Below are 19603 nucleotides of genomic sequence, written 5' to 3'. Positions count from 1 at the left end.
TCTGAATATTATTTTTTTTAAAGAGTTGAAAATTTGATACTCCTTTAGCAATCAAGGATTAGGTATCTTTGATTTTTTGGGGTTTTCAACAGGTCACAGGTGTTTATTTTCTTCTATCTTCCCTGCATTGAAAGTATCATGATAGAACCCACAGCAGAAGCTGCCATCGTGTACCGAGGGATGGAGGGGAGGCAGGTGCAGAACTGACAACTTTAATCAGCAAAGAGAAGCATTTTTGTCTTGCCCCAATGTTCCCTGGAATTCCCTTATATTAGACAATAAAACATGCAGAGTCCTTCCTTATGTTCTGGACAAGCATTTTACTAGAAATGCAAAGCTGAAACTGAATCATGTCCTAGCATTTTAGTGAGAAAAAAACCCAAAACCTTAAGAAAGGACATCACAGCAGCTGGGAGCAACTACTACTAAAATAATATTAACTTAGTACAGACATATGTAATTGATAATGCCAAAATGGCTTATCAGAATCATGGCAGGTTAAGATTCTATAAGGATTAAACATTAATAGGAAAGTGGAAACTAAAGATATAGATAACCATTTAAGCATGGGTTTGGGTAAAATGACGCCAATAAAATGGCAGAATGCATTACAGTTACTTAAAAATACTTAAATTAGTATTTTAAAAATATATATAATACAACATATATATAAAATACAAATAAACTATTAAGTGATTGGGAAATGCTGGGGTAACTGGCCATTTCCTATATTGCTATTTCTGTAGACTATAATTGTAGTGATTTTTTTTTTCCTAGATTGTTGGTGATATAATGATGTGCAAATTATTTTTCGTCTCTGAAAGGACAATTTCTTTTCTGTAAGATTCAAAATTTCATGCAATTCTTGTTATCAAGCATTATCACGTCTCAAATAGTAAATTGAATTTTCTTCCCCATCATTACATAATTTCAATTAAGGGACACAATCCTTCTATACACTTGATGCCACTTAAACTCATTTTATCGATAGTTACCATGCCACACCAGGTGCAACAAAACTGTAAGAAAAAATTAATGACCTGACCCTTAAAGAGAAGGCAAATAAGCAAAACCAAAACAAACCAACCAAACAAAATGTCAACAAAAACTCAACAAAAAAAGTACTGGAATAGTGCAGATTTTGCTGAGAAATTAATACACCTTTCCCACAGAAATACTTGTGATCATTACTGCCTACATCTAACACAGCAGTGGCATCAGAGCTAATTAGTCTTGGAGAATACTGCTAATTTCCATTTAACAGTGGAGCACCTTTCACCAATCTCAGTGTATCATTTCCTTTCCTCTTTTTGCAGAGGGAATAATCCCAACATCACTTTTGCTGTTCAAGAGTTTAAACCTAGAATGCCTCCAACTTTCTTGTGTCACATCTTGACAACTGTTTCATTTTTTGGACCCTTCTCATGATGACTTCACACAAATAAGGGAAGAGTAAAGCTGCAAAACACTCCCATCTGCATTGTTATACAACACTGCTCCTGGCAGCCCCCAGATGAGAGGTTCAGGGAAAACAAACAAATGTGCTTACTCCCAATGTGAAATAACACTTGAGAAAGTATTTCTTGCAAGCAGATATATTTGAGTGTAAAAAAGTCAGTGACCTCTGCAGAATAAATATGGTGTGCTACACACATGAAAAAAAAGAAGTAGACAACAAACATATTCGGGAAAAAGGCAGTGATACCTGAGAGGGTCCAAAAAACTTGTGAATTACATGGTATCTGCTAGCCCATGTTCACCATCAATATATCAAATAACAAATTAGACACACAAAACTATTGTACAATGCTATCAGAGGTCAATATCCGCTTTAAAGCACATATTTATAAAAAAGCTTTTATTCTCCCGTTCCTATGCCAACTGTGAGTGGTGAGGTCAGCTAACATTCAGAGAAATTTATTCTGCCTTCAGTGTTGCTAGCATCTCTTACCTGTTAGTGTGCATATAAGTAGAAAGACCAAAATTATACTGATTATATGGAATTTACACTATGCGATTGGATGGTCTTAGTCAATCACAAATAAGTTATCAGTACAAAAAAGAAGCATCTCTTTCATGTACAGAGAGACCTAAATTCTTGATGCAGGATTAAAAATCTATAAATTCCTTCTGTAGTTCTATGAAGACAAGACATTTAAAGACACTTGGAAACAATAAAATAATAAACCTTTAAAATACTGAGAAAAATAAATAACATTTTTAAGTAAGAATATAAATATCGTCTCATGTATATGTTATTTTTTCTACACATGTTGCCATTATATGGAATTTACTATGCGATTGGATGGTCTTAGTCAATCACAAATAAGTTATCAGTACAAAAAAGAAGCATCTCTTTCATGTACAGAGAGACCTAAATTCTTGATGCAGGATTAAAAATCTATAAATTCCTTCTGTAGTTCTATGAAGACAAGACCTTTAAAGACACTTGGAAACAATAAAATAATAAACCTTTAAAATACTGAGAAAAATAAATAACATTTTTAAGTAAGAATATAGATATCGTCTCATGTATATGTTTTTTTTTTCTACACATGTTGCGGAGTGGTTGCAGCCCATAAAATCCTGCATATTGAAACACTTAAACCGTATAGTTTAATGCTTGTATCTGATTTCATCAATCACTTATATAAAAAAGGAGACTTTGAAAATATACATTACTATTTTCAGCACTGTTCTTGGACAGAGAGTGCTTTATGCCTTCACAACACTTATCTGCTAAAATATACCTTACTCGAGAAATGTGCTTTAACAGTTTTTCTCCTGTGAGAAAACGACTCTGCTTGGTCTATTCATAAAATTAAATAAAGCCAGCAAAAATGAAGCTATTCCTAACAATGGAATTAATTAGATAACATTTCAGTAAATTTTAGATTCTAGGAGGAGCAATAGAAAATTGCAGGCTTTGATTTTGAAAGCTATCTATCAACAGGCATCAACCAGCCTGAACTTAAATAGAATTAAGTTCCCTTTATAATTTGATTGAAATGCAAAAGGTTCTCTGTAAGAAAATATCTCTTTCCTGTATGTATAGGCCCAAATTATGGGATATCTCTTAATACCGCAGACAGTTCTGCTACACTCTGATGCGTATATTATTTTCCAATCTAGATGTGGTGGGAGCAGGGGAAGAGAAGAAGAAAAATATAGACAAAAGCTGTAGCAATTAATTTAAAACAGTAAATATAGAGTATTCATAGGTGTAACTTTGTTGTGGGGTTTTTTTTATGTTGTGGGGTTTTTTTGGTTGGTTTTTTTTGGTTGTTTTTGGGTTTTTTTCTGTATACTTAAAAAACTCTGACAGAGCATTTTGATACTGCAGCCAATCCTTTGTGTTCCTTACACCCTCATGCCTTTGGAGCCTTCCAAGATGTCAAATACACTTGGTCAAGTAGGAAAATTAATATCCCTTTCTCTTTCTAAAATGAACAATGCTGAACAATGTTTTTGTTTTGTTCTGGCGTAGATAATTGATTCTAGACAGGAACTCTCCTCAAACTGAGATGCAGATACACACTGAACCTAAAAGCAGCTTATTTGAAAACTTTCCCAGCTCTCCTTACTAAAGACCTGCTAACCTGCACAGAAATAAGGGACTAAGATGATTCAGAAATTCCAGTAGTTCTGCTGTTAATTTTTAACCTGATAACTTCCACTGGTACCTACTTGCTAAACATCTTTTCTTATCAAGTAGATACCAGTGGAAATTATCAGTTTAAAAATAGAATAAATTAATAAAATACATTAATTTCAACTATGATGAGACTGGGGCAAAAGACTCTCATACAATTCAGTATATGCAAAATAAGCATCTTTTTAAAAAAAGAAAAAAAAGAAGAAAAAATAATGTGTATCTTACACTGCATCTGCAATGCTACTGTGTCCCAAAGAAAAACAAAATAGAGTAACATCATGGCATTATTGACTAATTGGAACTACTGGGATATAGAAAATGTATATTGTTCTAAATAAATTACGCATAAATCCAAATTGCTTCTTATAATGATGGCATATCTCAATATTAATAAATGCAGCAGAGCAAAACTGACAAAGAAATCTGTGTCTGTCACATAACTTTAAACAGAAAATTGCAACATTATAAAAGGAATTAATAAATCCATTAAAGAGTCTATGTCATAATTATTTACAAATGCTGCTCAGACCACGCACTCTCAGTAGGATTTTAGGGGGGGACAGCACTAATGAGCCAAGAGAGATAGCCTTTATCAATATTAGAAATCACAAAATAAGCAAATGCTTACATAAAATTTTGAAATTAGAAAAATCAGAACACTGAAAAATCTACATCCTAGACTGATTTTTAAAAACTATTTAAAAATGGTGTTTAGTATTTTATAAGGGCTTAACTGGAAAATACTTTTGTAATTGATTTATACATGCTATCTTCCAGTAGACAAAACATATTTGAACGTTTTTATATGCTAACTATAGAATACATAAATTCAGAGAAGTTAGATGTCTCTTGATCTTGTAATTTTTCACACCAAAAAGACATACAGACATTATACATGTCAAACTTCAGTAAATGTCTACTTCATAGTTCAGAAAATTAAACTCTTGTACACAGTCCTATATCCCTGTAGCTATAATGTCTATTTTTGACATGCTCTATTGACTTTGTTAAACCAGTATAATAAACTCAGCCAAACAGAAGAAAATATAATTCTAAAATAATAAAAGGAATTTCAAATTATTTTTCCTCAAAATAGAATTTCACAATCATGTTTCTTGGACAGTGATAGGCTATAGAGGTGACACAGTGATAATAGTGGTGGAACTAGTATCACACAATTCGCTGGAAGCCTACTTATGAACAGATTTTGGTCAATGCCAACTTATTTAATGGCTGATTTATTAAGACTACAAAAGTGCCAATCTTAGATAGCATCTTTGCTGCCTAAGGGCACGAAGCTTTAGGGCTGCCTTGAGTATGTACGTGTAACTACTGAGTGATCACCAAGAACCAACTAATGATAAATTTCAGCTATGTTAGAATACAGACTATTGATATCTGAATTGACTAGACCATTTTGGAATTGACTGCTGATTTGTGATGTCAATTTTCCAGATATTTATGCTAGCTACATCTGTTAGATAATGTCAACTTAATTTAGTAAATAATCAAAAAAATTATTGATGTACCACATCCGTAATGAATGCAAACAGCTTCAAAGTACAAAGTCCTAAACCCTAAACTTTTACACCTTCCAGAAATGTTAAAAAGCATTACCTAATTATTTTCCACCTTTAACCCACATTTATAGAGCTACAGCTATACATAATAACGATTATGTCACTTATGCTGATTTTTTACCTTCAGGACAAAAATTTGTTTCTTTAAATGATGTGAACAAAATTGTTGTCCATCCAGCAGTTCTGAAAGCTAATTAAATATGCTCAAATAGAAAATTCAGCACTCACACTGTACATCTACAAATCTGCTTCCTTCCCTACCTTTGTGTGTATACTCAGATACATCCATGGAAAACAACAACAAAAAAACAACAAACAAATAAACAAACCTAATCAAATCAAAACAAACCCTCCAGCCATGAGTGATGTTGACATTCTGAATTGTAGACAAGAGACCAACATCATCTCTTCAAAATATACTGTCAGTTAGGGCCAGATCACTCTGCAGCAGGTATTTTCCCATATTATTTAATGTAATATTCGTGCCAAGTAATTTTTGACACCAAAATCCACAGCATGTAATTTATCACACTAATAAATCATAATATACTATAGCAGAGAAAATAAGATGGTAATTAGCTGTGCTGTTTTCCAAATAACTGGGTAATTATAAAGAAGAAAATATTATAGTTGCATAATACACAGTTTGGTCTGAAAGCAGAGTCCACTGGGTTCTATGCTGTACATAATTTTTTAACCAAAGGCTTGGTCTTGTTTCCATCTCAACCATTCTGTGACCAGTGGGAAAAGCCTGTGGCATGGCTAAGACCACATTTGTATAACTATATAATTTAAAGACAAATTTCTAACCCTGCTTTACTCCAGGTTGCAACAAGAGTTTTCACACCTATGTGACAAGGCAAAGATATAAATTTTCACTTTTAATCTTGAGAATGTGATTTAGATCACTTTACTAAAGTTTATAACAGATAACGAAAAGTGGACAAGAAACATCTTTTCTGTGTAGTTCTCTCACTCACAATATGGGATTTTTAACTAAATTGTACAGCTAAAATACTATAGCTTTGCAGTAATAAGAGTGAATACTATACAGAATTAATAAGAAAATATGAGAGAAGAAAAATATGCTTTAGGAAAGCCCAAAATTGCACAGTAAACTTGTCCATTTATACAAAAAGGCTATGGATTGTCTTCGCTTAAATTACTGCAATACTTCATGCATTCATTTTAGGCAGAAAGGTAAAGTGCATTGTAAAATACATCTATAAAGTTAGCACTTCTTGAGCTATATCAAAGACAATATCCATCTTCAATTGATATTGTCCCATCTTTCCCATAACCTTATCTTAAATCAGACAGAAAATTAAAGGATTTTTAAGTATGCTTAAAGTATTTGGAATACACTTTCTAATGGGAATTTCCAGGTTGATGGATACTGGAAAACAGCTGTAAACATTCACCTGTGATTCTCTTACCAAAGTTCCTCATTCACCCTCATGCTTTTTGAAGACCACAGTCAAAAAAGCCCAGTCTTCAGCTATGCTGTGTAAAGCTATTTGTTTAAAAAAGGTGCCACTGCCAATGTCAGAAAAGTTAAATGGTGTCACAGTATCACCTCTGTCTCATTCTTAAGAGACCCAAAGTGCACAGGTGAATTGGATACTAATCCATCACCGTACAGGTCTTTTGTCCAGCAGGTATTTTCCTGTTTTTTCTAATGTCTTTTATCTCTTTTATTTCTTGCTCTTTCCACTCACTCTAGAAATAAAGAAACATCAGTTTGCCCCTTCTTTTTGGCAACCATTACTTGTTTATTTAACCCAAGAAATGTTTAAGTAAGCATAAGAGAAGAAAACCACTCATTCCAGCACCAGTGTTTGTGAAAACAGTGGAAAATAACTGAAAACAATGGTCGCACATCACCATTGAAGTGTTCATGTTATTTTGATGCAGACAGATAATCAGGATGCCAAGTCCTGTGTTTATCTAACAGTGATATATTTATTTAAATTAATGCTTGATTTATAGTTTAGAAAATATCTTGATATATAAAAATATTTTAATGGTATAAAGAAATGTTTAAATTTTATTAAATTAACTAAATAGAGCTAAATTAAATTAACTAAACAGGGAAATACTAATTGAAGATTGCAATATGCTCTTAAAGACTGAAAGTAAACAAAATCTAGAATTTCAAATGTAAATTTTATCAGTCCTTAATCTGGTTCCAGGAGTTGATCACATATTCTCTCACCTGAAATAATTATCCAGATAGGAGACAGGCATTTTCAATTTTTGAATGCTTTACAGGATCTTAAAGAAAATACTGACTTTTATTTGGAAAAATGAAGTACTAAGGGTGCTGGTATTTTATGCATGGTGCAGGTAACTATCAAACTTCTCAGACTAAACCACTTACCTTATAAAAATAAACACAAGTTTTGTATAACTATATTCCTTATTCATTTTTGATCATAACATAGTCTAATTGGTATGAAAAAGTTTCTCCTGTTGTTTATCATTTGATCAATTCTGTATGGCCAAAATCCAGGCCAAAATATTTCAGGAGTAAAATGATCATAAATTTCAATAGAATGTTTGTGTGTGTCACCAATAAAATTACTGAAATTGGTAAGCCTATTTTTTTTTGCTTGTATATGCAATAGTAGACACATAACTTTGACAGATTGCAAGAGCTTCTCTTGTCCTAAAGATACTCTGTCTTACGATTTCCAGCATGCATAGCTCAGCCAAGAGAGGAAAGTTGAAAGACCACCATGTGTAATAGAAGAGAGCATGTTGAGCAACTCGATAAAATATGGTAATAGGACATACCTGAAATAAGAATTTACAGTGCAAGCTCTGCACCTATGTTCATCTAGAAAATGTTCTCTAATGATAAAGGCTTTCAGCACTCTACACCCAGAGTAATTTTAGTCAGCTCAGGAAAATCTAAGCTGAGCCATGACATAAATATGCTCACAGACTGTTGAAATGATAAGATTGGGAAAAAATTATAGAAAACAGATGTTAGGATAGTTTAATTAAACTTATTCAACATATTGATAACTGATTTTGATCCTTACTTGAATGAAACAATCCAAATCTACCCTTTTCTCTGCAATGAATAACTACTTTCAAAACCCTAGGAGAGTGGTTAAACTGTTTCAGAAAAACAGCATAACTGAAGATTCATGTTTAGTCTGTAGCAGGGAGATATAACAACTTTTCTGAAGATACCATCTGAGTGCCAAGGTTTAATGATATCCAGTTCTGCAGAGGTGCTTTAGAAATAATTGTTCCTTAAACTCTCAAATGTTCTTTTTCACTGATTTTTTTTTTTTAATGTGTGCAATTTTAATACTCAAAAATTGCATACTGTTTTAGTATTAAACTGTAAAGGCTTTTTTTCAAAGAGTATCTTAAACTATAATAAATTTCAGTGGGATTCAGTAGTTAATCATAATTTTAAAATATTATAGAGAAATATTTCACTAATTTTTATAAGTTATGGAGATTTCACCACTGCTGTTACTACCAACTGATTTTCTGTCCACTGTTTATTCTGCCACATATGAATTAAGACAACAATGTGTGAGAGAAAAACTTTGAAGACAAGAACTCTGCACATTTTTTTTCCGCTCAGTGTGATTTTAGGTTGTGTGCAGTTGCATTTATGTATTCATGTATCATGTTTAATCTGTAAATGCAATAAACCCAACTTTTTCTTTATAGAATGTCATATATTGCTGAAAATTTTCACACAGAGGACCACTATAACAAACTGATTAATATCTCAAAAATGTTATTAAACAGAAAGTGCATGTTTGAGGTGATATAAATATAATATACTCTATTCTCAAAAAGGGTGACAGGAAAACAATTTTTCTAAATATACACCAATACGTATTTGTCAATCAACTTTTGGATATTTCCTTCTATGTATTTGTGAGACACTGAGGATTTAACAAGGGTCCACCATTCTAGAAATAATAAATCCTTCTAAGGTCATGGTTCCTATATTCTTCTGACAGTCTGCCCAACAAATACTGGGCAAAAGTAAAATCCAGGAGAGCATGATAATTCTAATTTCACACTTTGATATCAAAAATATGTTAGCTCCAACAAATGTAAGAATTGTAAATCTGTCATTAAGCAACATAATTAAAGGTTTTCTTCAGTGCAGTCTTGCTATGTTTATTCAATGAAGTGTAATGAATTGAAAGATACACGGTAAAACTAAACCCTCACTGATTTATAACAACTTTCAGTTGCTAAATAACTATTATGGAATACATCATAAATTATAAATAAATGCAGCATTTTCTATTTCTTTTGCTTTAAAGAAAAAAATCAATTTTGTATTTTTATTGTACGGCTTTATTCAGTTGTTGGTTAACATAGAAAATCTCTATGCAAGTTATTTTTGATGGTATATGCATGTGTTCAAGTGAATAGTTTGAATTTTCATTTTTCTTTTGTATTTTAAAATCTTGCACAAACAATTAATGCATCCTCACAACATCCCTGTGAGGTAGGTACTTAAGCTGTTTAAGAAAAGGTAAAAAAAAACCCTTGAGAAATTACTTTTGTTTCACTAATTTAGCAAAGTCAAAACAGTAACAATAACAAGGCCATTGCACTTCTCACTCTGATTTGGGTCATGAAGATATACTGCCTCTCTCATGTCTCAGTAACTTCTGCATAAATCCTAAAATATTTCATATGAATATCACCTTAGTCATTGTCAACAGAGCAAGATGTTTTTCATGTGAAACAAGAAGGATACAGTTGTCCTGTGTACATGTAAACTTCATTGAATGATCTCATTCCCTAGATAAATAGTAAGAGGTAGACTTCTTGCATGAAATATTTAATATTTAAAAATGTAACCTTTCAAAGTTATAAATACAGTATATAATTATATATTTTAAGAATAAAAACATATGTAATGGTTACATGGATTTAAAAAGTTGGTGAGTGTATTCATCTAAGCAATTCAAAAACATGCTGATGCACATCTACCTTACATTTCTGAAAGAAAAATATGCCAAAATAAAGTTTATTGATCTGCTAGTAAAATTTTATAATAGGTATATTCATCCCCTGTCATGGTAGGTGGTGGGTGACATAAAAAGCACAGCGACAGCAGAATGTTTTTATATAAATTGCATGCACAATCTGATTTCTTACTTGATTATCAAAGGAACAAATATATTCATTAAAAAAAGCCAACTCATTTACAAGACAAAGTGACTCCCGCTCTAGCTCCATGTCAATATAAACAATTTGCGACTGATTACATCCATCAAGTTTAATATAAACCATAGTAATCTGAATAGTGTAATCAGATGGAACAAGATTTAATAACATACAAACCAAAGTTAATGTTTCTCTGATTGCTTCCATTAACTGCATAACTATCCAAAGTATTAGTTTTACATATACATTATGTAACTTAGTATTAGAAAAGTTAAAAATACACAATATAGTACATTATATAGAGGACTATATTTATCAAAAGTTCATACATATTGCTGGTTTTCAGAAATTTTTTCCTTTTTAAAGCATAGTTTACCATATATCAATTAAAAAAGAACACTTCACATATTTAAATTGCCATTATCCTATCAGTATGTTCTCTCTGCAATCTAGGTGCATTTAAAAATCAATAAATAAAATCGTACTTTGATGAAACACACTTTTACCACTAGCACTTTAAGATTACAGAGAGTACATAAAGCAACAACTTCCTTAAAAGCAAATCTTATCTTTCTTCATATAAAATCAAAAATCCAGAAGACAATGTGCAGAGTAGTAGGAATGGCAAGAAAAAAACCTCATTTAAGTGCAAAAGTAACCGCTGGTAAACTTCTAAGTGGGTAACAATACATATCTTGTTTGTAAAGCTGGAATACTGACAGTTTGTTTCCCTTTTATTTACCCAGTTATTGCAGCATGTATAAACCAGTAAGAATAATTGTATTTTATATACAATTAACTCAAATTCAGAACACATGAAGATGGTTTGTAAAATTATGTTTTCATCCTGTCACATTTAAAGCTACATTTTCTTACAAAAACTTGTTTGAGAGTTCAAACAGAAGTTTGAAGAAGAGGATATGTATATATAGAGTCATAAAATTTTTTCCAATCACTTCCTAAAGTGAGTATAACATGTTATGGACAAATAAAAAAACCAATTAAAATTGGCATGGGATGGGTAGTTTGGAAAAGACAACTTTTGTGTTTTTCATGTTCAGTGAAAAAATAGATGCATGGCAAACTAACATTTTTAAACTGATAAATGTTATGGAAAAATAATGAGGCAACAGAAATAAACACAAATTTTTCATTGCTGAGTTTTTTGTAAATGACTGATTTAACTTAGGGCAATTTTAAGACCAAAGCAGATCACTATTGTACCAGAGTATATAAAGCTTCCCCCAGTTGCAGACAAATAGGGCTTTTCTTATTAATGTCTGAAGAGTTGACACTGACCCTGATGCTCTCATTGTTAGTAGGATGCTGTTAGTAGTAGCAGTTGCAAACATATGGGTTTGCCAGTAACAACTCACAATTTGTGCATAGTTGAGTCTTCGAAACTGAGCAAATTTGCTCTCAAAATCTTGCCAGCGCTTGCTGAGCTGTATCAGGGTTGGCTCCACTGCTTTTGCAGCCCCATCCTTAGACAGGCGTTCAGCCTGCCTGTGCACCGCATTCAGATCTTCCTTCTTCTTCTCCAATTCTCCACCAATCTCCTAGTGAGCAAAACCAATACAGGGCCCAGGACAGTTAGCTAACTAGATCAATCAACTTAAAATTAGCAAAATACTTCCGTCAGAAAATCCATTTCCATTTTATTGTCACAAGTAAAATTTACAGCTTATTTTCATATTATTCATATCTTATTTTACATTTAAACAAAACAAAAATAACTTAAATTGAAGAACCTTCTTGGGATGGGCTGTAGAGATCCTAAGAGCTACTACACTCTGAAACTGTTAGCAGAGGCCAACAGTTCCCATGTTCAGATTCTTGCTAGTACACTGGGATGGACAGTTGGAGAAATTATTTTCTCAGTAAGGATCAGTATATTCAGGACAAATACTGTTTTAACAGCTTACAAATATACTATTAGGGTCTTTAATGTACTAGTTAACTCCTATTTTACTCCGTGGGAAACTCAACAGAGAATGAAGCAAAGAAAGACGATGTAAAATAAACCAGGAAAACCTTTGACAGTATGTAAATAAATCTATAGACTTTGACAGTGACATATGAACATGTTCTGATGAAAATGAATGTGCTAACATGAGATAGAGGTCATCCATATATTGGTAAGTCATTTGTTCATCTGGAACAAAGATACATAAAATCAATTACAATTTTTACTAGAAAACATTTGATGCTTCTTAATACATTGCACACTTTCTGTATTATTGACAAAACATTATATTTAGTGTGTTTCAAATTATTTATATATTGTTCTGTATAGGAAACAAATAGAAAATATAGTACAACAAAGAAATGTCACTTTGAACACAGATAATTAGGGTTTGCTTTACTATAAATAGAAATAAAGAACTGAACATATAATTTTCTGTAGCTATAAGATAGGATTGTTTGCTGCATTTGCTCTCTGTTCTACTGATAAACTATCACTCCAAAAGATCTATCATTGCCAACCCAAAACAACATTACCTTCAGCTTCTGCTCATCTTTGTGGTCTGGCAGACCGGCTAACTTTTTCTCAATGTCATCCAGCCATGTCATTAGGTCATCAGCCTGCCTCTTGTACTGATACCATTGATGAGAAATCTCTAAAGCCTTTTTTCTTCTTTGAGCTCTCAAGTCCTGTTCACAGTGCAGACATTATTAGAATATGAATTAAAGGCTTATAAAATATGAACTGGCATGTGTGCACACTGAAGGGAAAAAAAGTGTATAAGGCTGCTATTTTTTAATTAAATGCTAATATTTAAACAAATATATCAGTAAGTGAATATATTTACATCAGTTTAACATTTTTTTTGTTTGTTTAAAAGGAGGTTACCTATTTCAATGTTGTTCACATGTTGAATAAACCACTGAGACCATCACCAATATTCAGAGAAGTTAAAACTCTTACATAAATGTCAATATTTTATACAAAACACTTCTGCTCAGAATACTTACTGGACAGATGGAAACACAGCCCACTTAGTATCTAGCCAAAAGTGGGACTTCTGTATTTTGTGGGCTCCTGTGAATTTCTAGCCTGCATGAAAACTCTGTAGCTATTCAAATGAAAATCACTGCAATGCAGAAATGTTCACAAGACAGGGTTCCTTTATCTAAATTAAATACCACATACATAACAAATGTTTTATGTTTCTAACTCTGCTTTATAAAGGATTAAAACTTCTCTTCAGCAGGAAGGTACAAAATGCTTGGTTTTTTACCCTTAGAAATGTTATTAAATATATATATTTGCTTTAACTGCTTAACTTCACTCATGCAGAATTTAGAAAACATTTTAGTTACTATAATTTATTATTAGGAAGTAAATTTAAAAAAATACTGGTATATTTTATATAAAAATACTCAGATTAATTTGTCTCAACCATTCCTGAATTGTTTTCACCAGGGTGAATGCCTTAACTGAGTCACCTAAAGGAAAATCTATCACTCTACCATAAAAAACAGCCAGGGAGTATCTGGTCAATAGCACAGTGCAATAAACATTGTTCTTGTTTCTCCAACATAAAAATTATGAATTGCTTCCATTTAGCTTGGAACAGTCAAAGGTACACCTAATAGATTTCAAGCTTCTTTATATGTGGACGAAACAACAGTATACCCTAGCTATCCTTCTCCTGAATTCACACAGACTTGCAAAATTGTAAGAATTAGAATGAAATCCACAGAAAAGGAAAGAGCATGCATAAAAATAAGTAAAAATAAAATGTAACATGCCATGTTCCCCATAGTAAAGATAACTTAATCAAAATTATCCAAAGAATGAAAGATTATGCTTGCTGACAACATAAAAATTCTCCTGTAGTAGCCAGAGCCTATAGCTCCAGGTAGGTCACCAAGGTGACTCTCTAATTGTAAGATTCTATCTTTCATCACTTTTATTTGCCATAGAAAGATGACACTTCCAATTATATCTGTTAGTTGGTCCACATGGCATGGAAACACACCATGTGTGTTTCTAGGAACAATATCACACAGTTTTACCTCCCAGATTGCGTCAACTCAGAATTTTTGTACACAACTTGGGGTTTCAGCCTCTCAGCTGCTATTTCTATTGGTATTACCACCCATCGTATTCTAGAGAGGCTGGAGCCACTATTGTAACAGGAGTGTAGTGTGTAAGTATTTTATTGAAGGAGAAACAACTTATTCATGGCCACAAGTGTGTTATTCAACGGAGAATGTAAGTTTGCGGGACCTGATTCTAACTAAGGTCTTGACTGCTTTTGAAGAAATATAAAACACACATAATATGTTAAAAAGGAATTATCAAAGAAATCAGTGCTGTCCAATTGGCAGTCACACAGTTGTAACGCTGAGGATGAGACAATACTTCTCAAGCTGGAGATTGTAAAATGCTTTTGCAAGGCATCAAGAGAACTGTATAAGAAAATACATCTATAGCCAAATAGGTTTAAATTACTCATCTCTAAATAGTAATGACAATTCATTTAGCAAAAAGATGACCTGAAATGAGAATAAAATGGGTTTAATAGCATGTGCTTATAACTGTAGCTCCTATACCTTGAGGGCATTATGTTTAGACCGCAACAGCTGTTGTTTTGTCTTTATTTCCTCACGTTTTTTCTCATCTGTGACTCCCTTTTGAAGCCTGTCGCCCCTTTGCAGCAATTCTTTCACTGTGCTCTCATCCTCTTCACTCTGATTTAAAGAAATAACCAATATAATGTGCATTTTAATCTAATAATTACTTAAGTACTAGTAGATATAGACAATGCTAAAGTAATCATGTAACAGCTACTTGCAGTTGTATACTGACGATCAAGAAAATTTCACTTGCTTTCTACAATACACGTAGAGAGATAAAAGAAAGACAGAACCTGAAAATCTAAAGATTTTTTGGTATTAGATCTTATGCAGCACCCAGGGTAACAGCATAAAAAATATATTTCAAAAACAAGAAATATATTTTACCTTCAAACAAAAAGAATAGATATATGTAAAATATTCTAAATTGCTGTCAGTAGAGATTGAAATTGCCAGTATGCTGGCAGACCATGCAATTACTGACCATTCTGTGTGTCTTCACATTGCAAATCAGCTATTCTGATAGGGAAAATGCTATCACTAAGCATTTTTTATGTAGAAGCCACCTACAAATCTATGAATCTTTGAAGCTGAATCTGTGTCACAGTTCCTGGCAGTGTCTTGAACCACTCTAAGCATTTGATGCAAAGAAGGGAAACCAAATATGCTCAGGTAGTGGAAACTGCCCCATCAAACTTGATTGACTTTGAATTTAACACTACATGCACATGATAAATGCTGCATGCAGCACATAGAGCCTAAAATTTTATTTTTCCTGAATAAAAGAAAAAAAACAGCCTGTAAAGATTCTTTCCAGCACTGATACAAAACAGACACCCTTGAAAAATTCCTTGAAAGTAAAATAATACTGAATCTTGATATTGGTTGTAATCAAATACATATTTGATCTTGCTGAGGACTCAAGAAGAGAGAGTTCTAAAGATGAATCTCCCTTTTTGCCCAGCTGAAAAATGTCATCTCCCTGAAAATCACTCTGGAGAACACACACCACAATTGCAATAGTAGCAAAGCACTGCATTATTTTACTCCTCTTTTTCCTTCCCCCCCGCCCCCCAGCAAATATGAATAAATGGTTTTATGACTTGCAACAATAAAACTTAAGTAATAAAGCTTACCACAGCCACAAAAGCTATTTACATTAAATGCTATAACCAGATTGGTTAAGAATAAATTGGCAAGTGGAATTTTTTTTCATGAGCATTTATTTTTAGTGAATGTATTCTTTCACTATACTGCCCATCGTGTTACATCATTCTGACTTTTCCTGGTCTTCATACTACTACAGAGATTTTAATATTCATTCCTTGTTCTGTAATACTGCTGGTAGTAGTACAGAACCCATGGATAACATTCCTGGTCTGCTTAGTGTTTTCATAAGGGACAAGAAATGCTTTTCTGATAAATTAAAAATTAAGTTAGCACAAAAAATTTTACTTACTGCTAATTTGGGACTTTTGATTTTTCTCATATATTAGAATAGAAAAATTTTGCCTAAGTTATATCTAAAGATTCTAATGCAAAGATGGATTTTTGATTTTCACTCAGATTTTTTCATCTCCCTGCTTATTTTGCTCAGACTTCCATTTCAACCAAATTACCATATCTTTATTGAAGTCCTCCTCTTTCAGATTCACTCCCTGCTGAATTTCAACCTCCAGTGGTTCAAGCATTTTTTGTATATCGAAGTCAAATTGCTCCAATTCCTTCAAAGGAATGAAGGGCTAAAATGAGAGAAATATAAAGATTATTTATTTAGAGGACACATTTCATAGTTTTATTATAAATAGATATGAAAAGAGATAGATATCTGTGCTACCCCCTATTTCTAAAACAATGCTAGATTTTCCATCATGTTGAAAAATATCTACACTCTACTCAAAGTACCCAAGGGTACAAATAAAGATATACATTTATGAAGAATTTCCATGTAAGTAAACCAAAGAATTTTAAGGTGAGTAAAAATTAGAAAGGAAAAAATAAAATACATTCTCACATTTGTGTGTAAGAACAATCCAAATAAATAGTATTTTTCTAAAAAAAAAAATTTACACTACTTGGACAAATCTGGTTTGTCAGAAATTATTCATACAGCAACAAGAAGTACATTCAGATGAAAAAACCCTTCTATAAATAATTGAGAAAATTTTAATGTTAATCTGGTTCAGTTTTGAAATCATTGTTCTCTCACATAGAATAGTAGAAGTGTCAGGTGAATGCTACAAAACAAAAAACAGAAAATCCTTGTGTAAAATATTCCCCTATTTGAATTTCATAGCATTTTGGGAAAAAAATCCACAAAAGGTCAGCTTTTGTTTCAAATAGCCTCAACAAAAATTCAGGATGAAAAAACAAAGTCAACCAAACAAAACAGATTCAATTCCTCCAAAGTAAATCACAGTATAATTGTGGTGCTTTAGTTTAGCATTCAGTTTTGAACTTGCCAACAAGTGCTACTTTTTAACAACAATGCACTGCTTCTTGTCAATCTGACACGAGTGCCTGTGAATGTATATGTACATACATTATGTACAATATATAGTCCATTTATTAATTCCATTGCAAACTATCAACAGAAATTGCTCCTTCCTTCGAAGCTTTAAACAAGAAGAAGAAAGAAAATCTCTGGTTCTTGCATAAAATCTAGACTTTAAGGTAATTAATGCTTTTTGATGGTCTAGGAACTCTTGTAGGTGCACTTTTCTTTCTTGTTAAAGACACAAGCACGTTATATCCTAACTAGTTCTATTTTACTCTTTCCTCTGGTAGAATTAGTTATTATTATATTAGTTATTATATTATTTAGTATATAATGAAGACAGCAACAATAAAAATTAATCAATTAAAACACGAGAGAGAGGACGTCAAATGAAGTATCTTCTCAGATGACCTGTAAGACTCAGAGTAAAAAAGCCTTAATTGTATCTGGGTGATTATTTAACAACAAAGGTTTTGCACATTTACAAACATTAATGGAAATATAATAAAATACAATATTTATAGAGAATAACACTGTGCTCACAAATTTGCATTAAGAGGCTCAGAATTACACTCATCATGCACTTCAGCTGAGTTAGAAATAATAGAAAACTACACAGTAATTTCTTCTCAAATGCTCTGAAGAATATTTTCTAAAGTACTTAAATGTCATTAAAAGACAAACCAACTAATAAAATTGGAATATAAAATGCATAGTCTCTGAAAAAGGCTAAAAACAATAACAAAGAAAGAAGTGGAAAGAAAAATACCAAATTAATTCCAGCAAGTGAATGATGTTCAAACACTACTTGAAAATGTTAAGTCTCATTTCAGTATACTATGAACATTTTGTTAATTCTCAACATGACAATTATATACTACCATTCACTGACTTAATGGATCATTTCTTATTTACTTCAGTGTTGTACTGATTATTGTTAATATTAAAAAAAGAAAAAACAAAACAAAAAAAACCCTAATTTGATGACAGATTACAAATTACTGAAAATAGGTTATGAGACCAATCCTCTTGAATTTATGTTTTAATGTTTTACAGAGTGAATAATTTTACACAAATACAGGAGGAAAAAGCAAAAACATTTAGGAAGCTTATCACCCCATAATAATAATAATTTTCCAGTTCATTAAGCCAAAATCATAAGGAATGTACAATTGCCTACATTATACAGGTAGACAAAATAAAGTACCCAGTAATTTGCTCCTTTATCCAAATGCATATGGCAAGTCAGTAGAATAGTCAGTAATTCAGACCAGTTTTTTTTACCTCTCTATCTGATTCAATACTTATAATAGCAAGTATCCTTTGTGAATCATATTCTACTTGTGCATTTTCCAAGGTCCTGGGAAAGGTCCCCTTAATTCTAATTTACCATTATAATTTGTATGCTGTAGTAATTTCTCTCATTTTGCTGGGCACTTCTTCTCTAAATCTTAGTGTGGTTCTGCCAATTCCAGACAACCTTGCCTTCAGAAATGGAAGAAAACCTGAGAGAGAAGGCTGCAGGTGGAAGACATTTGCAGGCCATGTTCTGAAGACACTTCATCTTGATAAGAATCTTTTGTCCCTTCTTTGAGTGAGCCCAAATATGCAGTGCAAACACTGAACCCCAATAAACCAGTTACAGGCAGCTCCATTTTTCCCTAGGATAAGCAATAACTTCTCAGGATCCCACCAAAGGCTGCATCAACTCTGCAAGTTTACAATAACATGGAAGTGCAAAGCAAAAATGAGAAATCCAGCCTGCAGATAGCAGATGTTCAGAGCAAAAACATCAGACAACACAGTTCTTGCAAAGATGTCCTCAGTCTATAGCTTGTACCTGTGTAAGAAGTAGGTAAGAAGCTGGAATGGCTGAAATACTACCAATGGCCATTAGGAAAAAAAATTGTTACCTTTATTCAGAAGACATTATTTTGCTTCAGAAATGAAACCTAAATAAACCCAAATTTTTACAGAGATGTGCTGGTTAGGCAGGACACTGAGCTCTGCACAGATCCAAGCTCACGGAAACCATATCTCTTTGCTAATTTTTTTTTCCAAAGCTTATTTGCTGTTTTGCCATGGATCTCTGTGCATTTATTTCCAGTGTTAGCACAGTGA

General features: G+C 32.5%; 1 protein-coding gene across 6 annotated transcripts in view; it reads right to left on the bottom strand.

Moving 5' to 3' along the window:
* Window positions 1-19603, bottom strand: part of DMD (dystrophin) — a 1159435-nt gene that overhangs the window by 579030 nt on the left and 560802 nt on the right. For all 6 annotated transcript variants that reach the window (XM_039714180.1, XM_039714179.1, XM_039714182.1 and 3 more), the window contains 4 exons: window positions 16605-16727; window positions 14962-15099; window positions 12901-13053; window positions 11775-11957 (listed from right to left, as the gene is read on the bottom strand). In XM_039714180.1, the coding sequence (XP_039570114.1) occupies window positions 11775-11957; window positions 12901-13053; window positions 14962-15099; window positions 16605-16727 (597 nt within the window). The remainder of the gene's footprint in view (window positions 1-11774; window positions 11958-12900; window positions 13054-14961; window positions 15100-16604; window positions 16728-19603) is intronic.

Source organism: Passer montanus, unplaced genomic scaffold (genome assembly GCF_014805655.1).
Source record: "Passer montanus isolate IOZ18808 unplaced genomic scaffold, ASM1480565v1 scaffold3, whole genome shotgun sequence".
NCBI lineage: Eukaryota > Metazoa > Chordata > Aves > Passeriformes > Passeridae > Passer > Passer montanus.
Note: the sequence above shows the minus strand (reverse complement) of the source record. Positions and strands in the feature narration are given on the sequence as shown.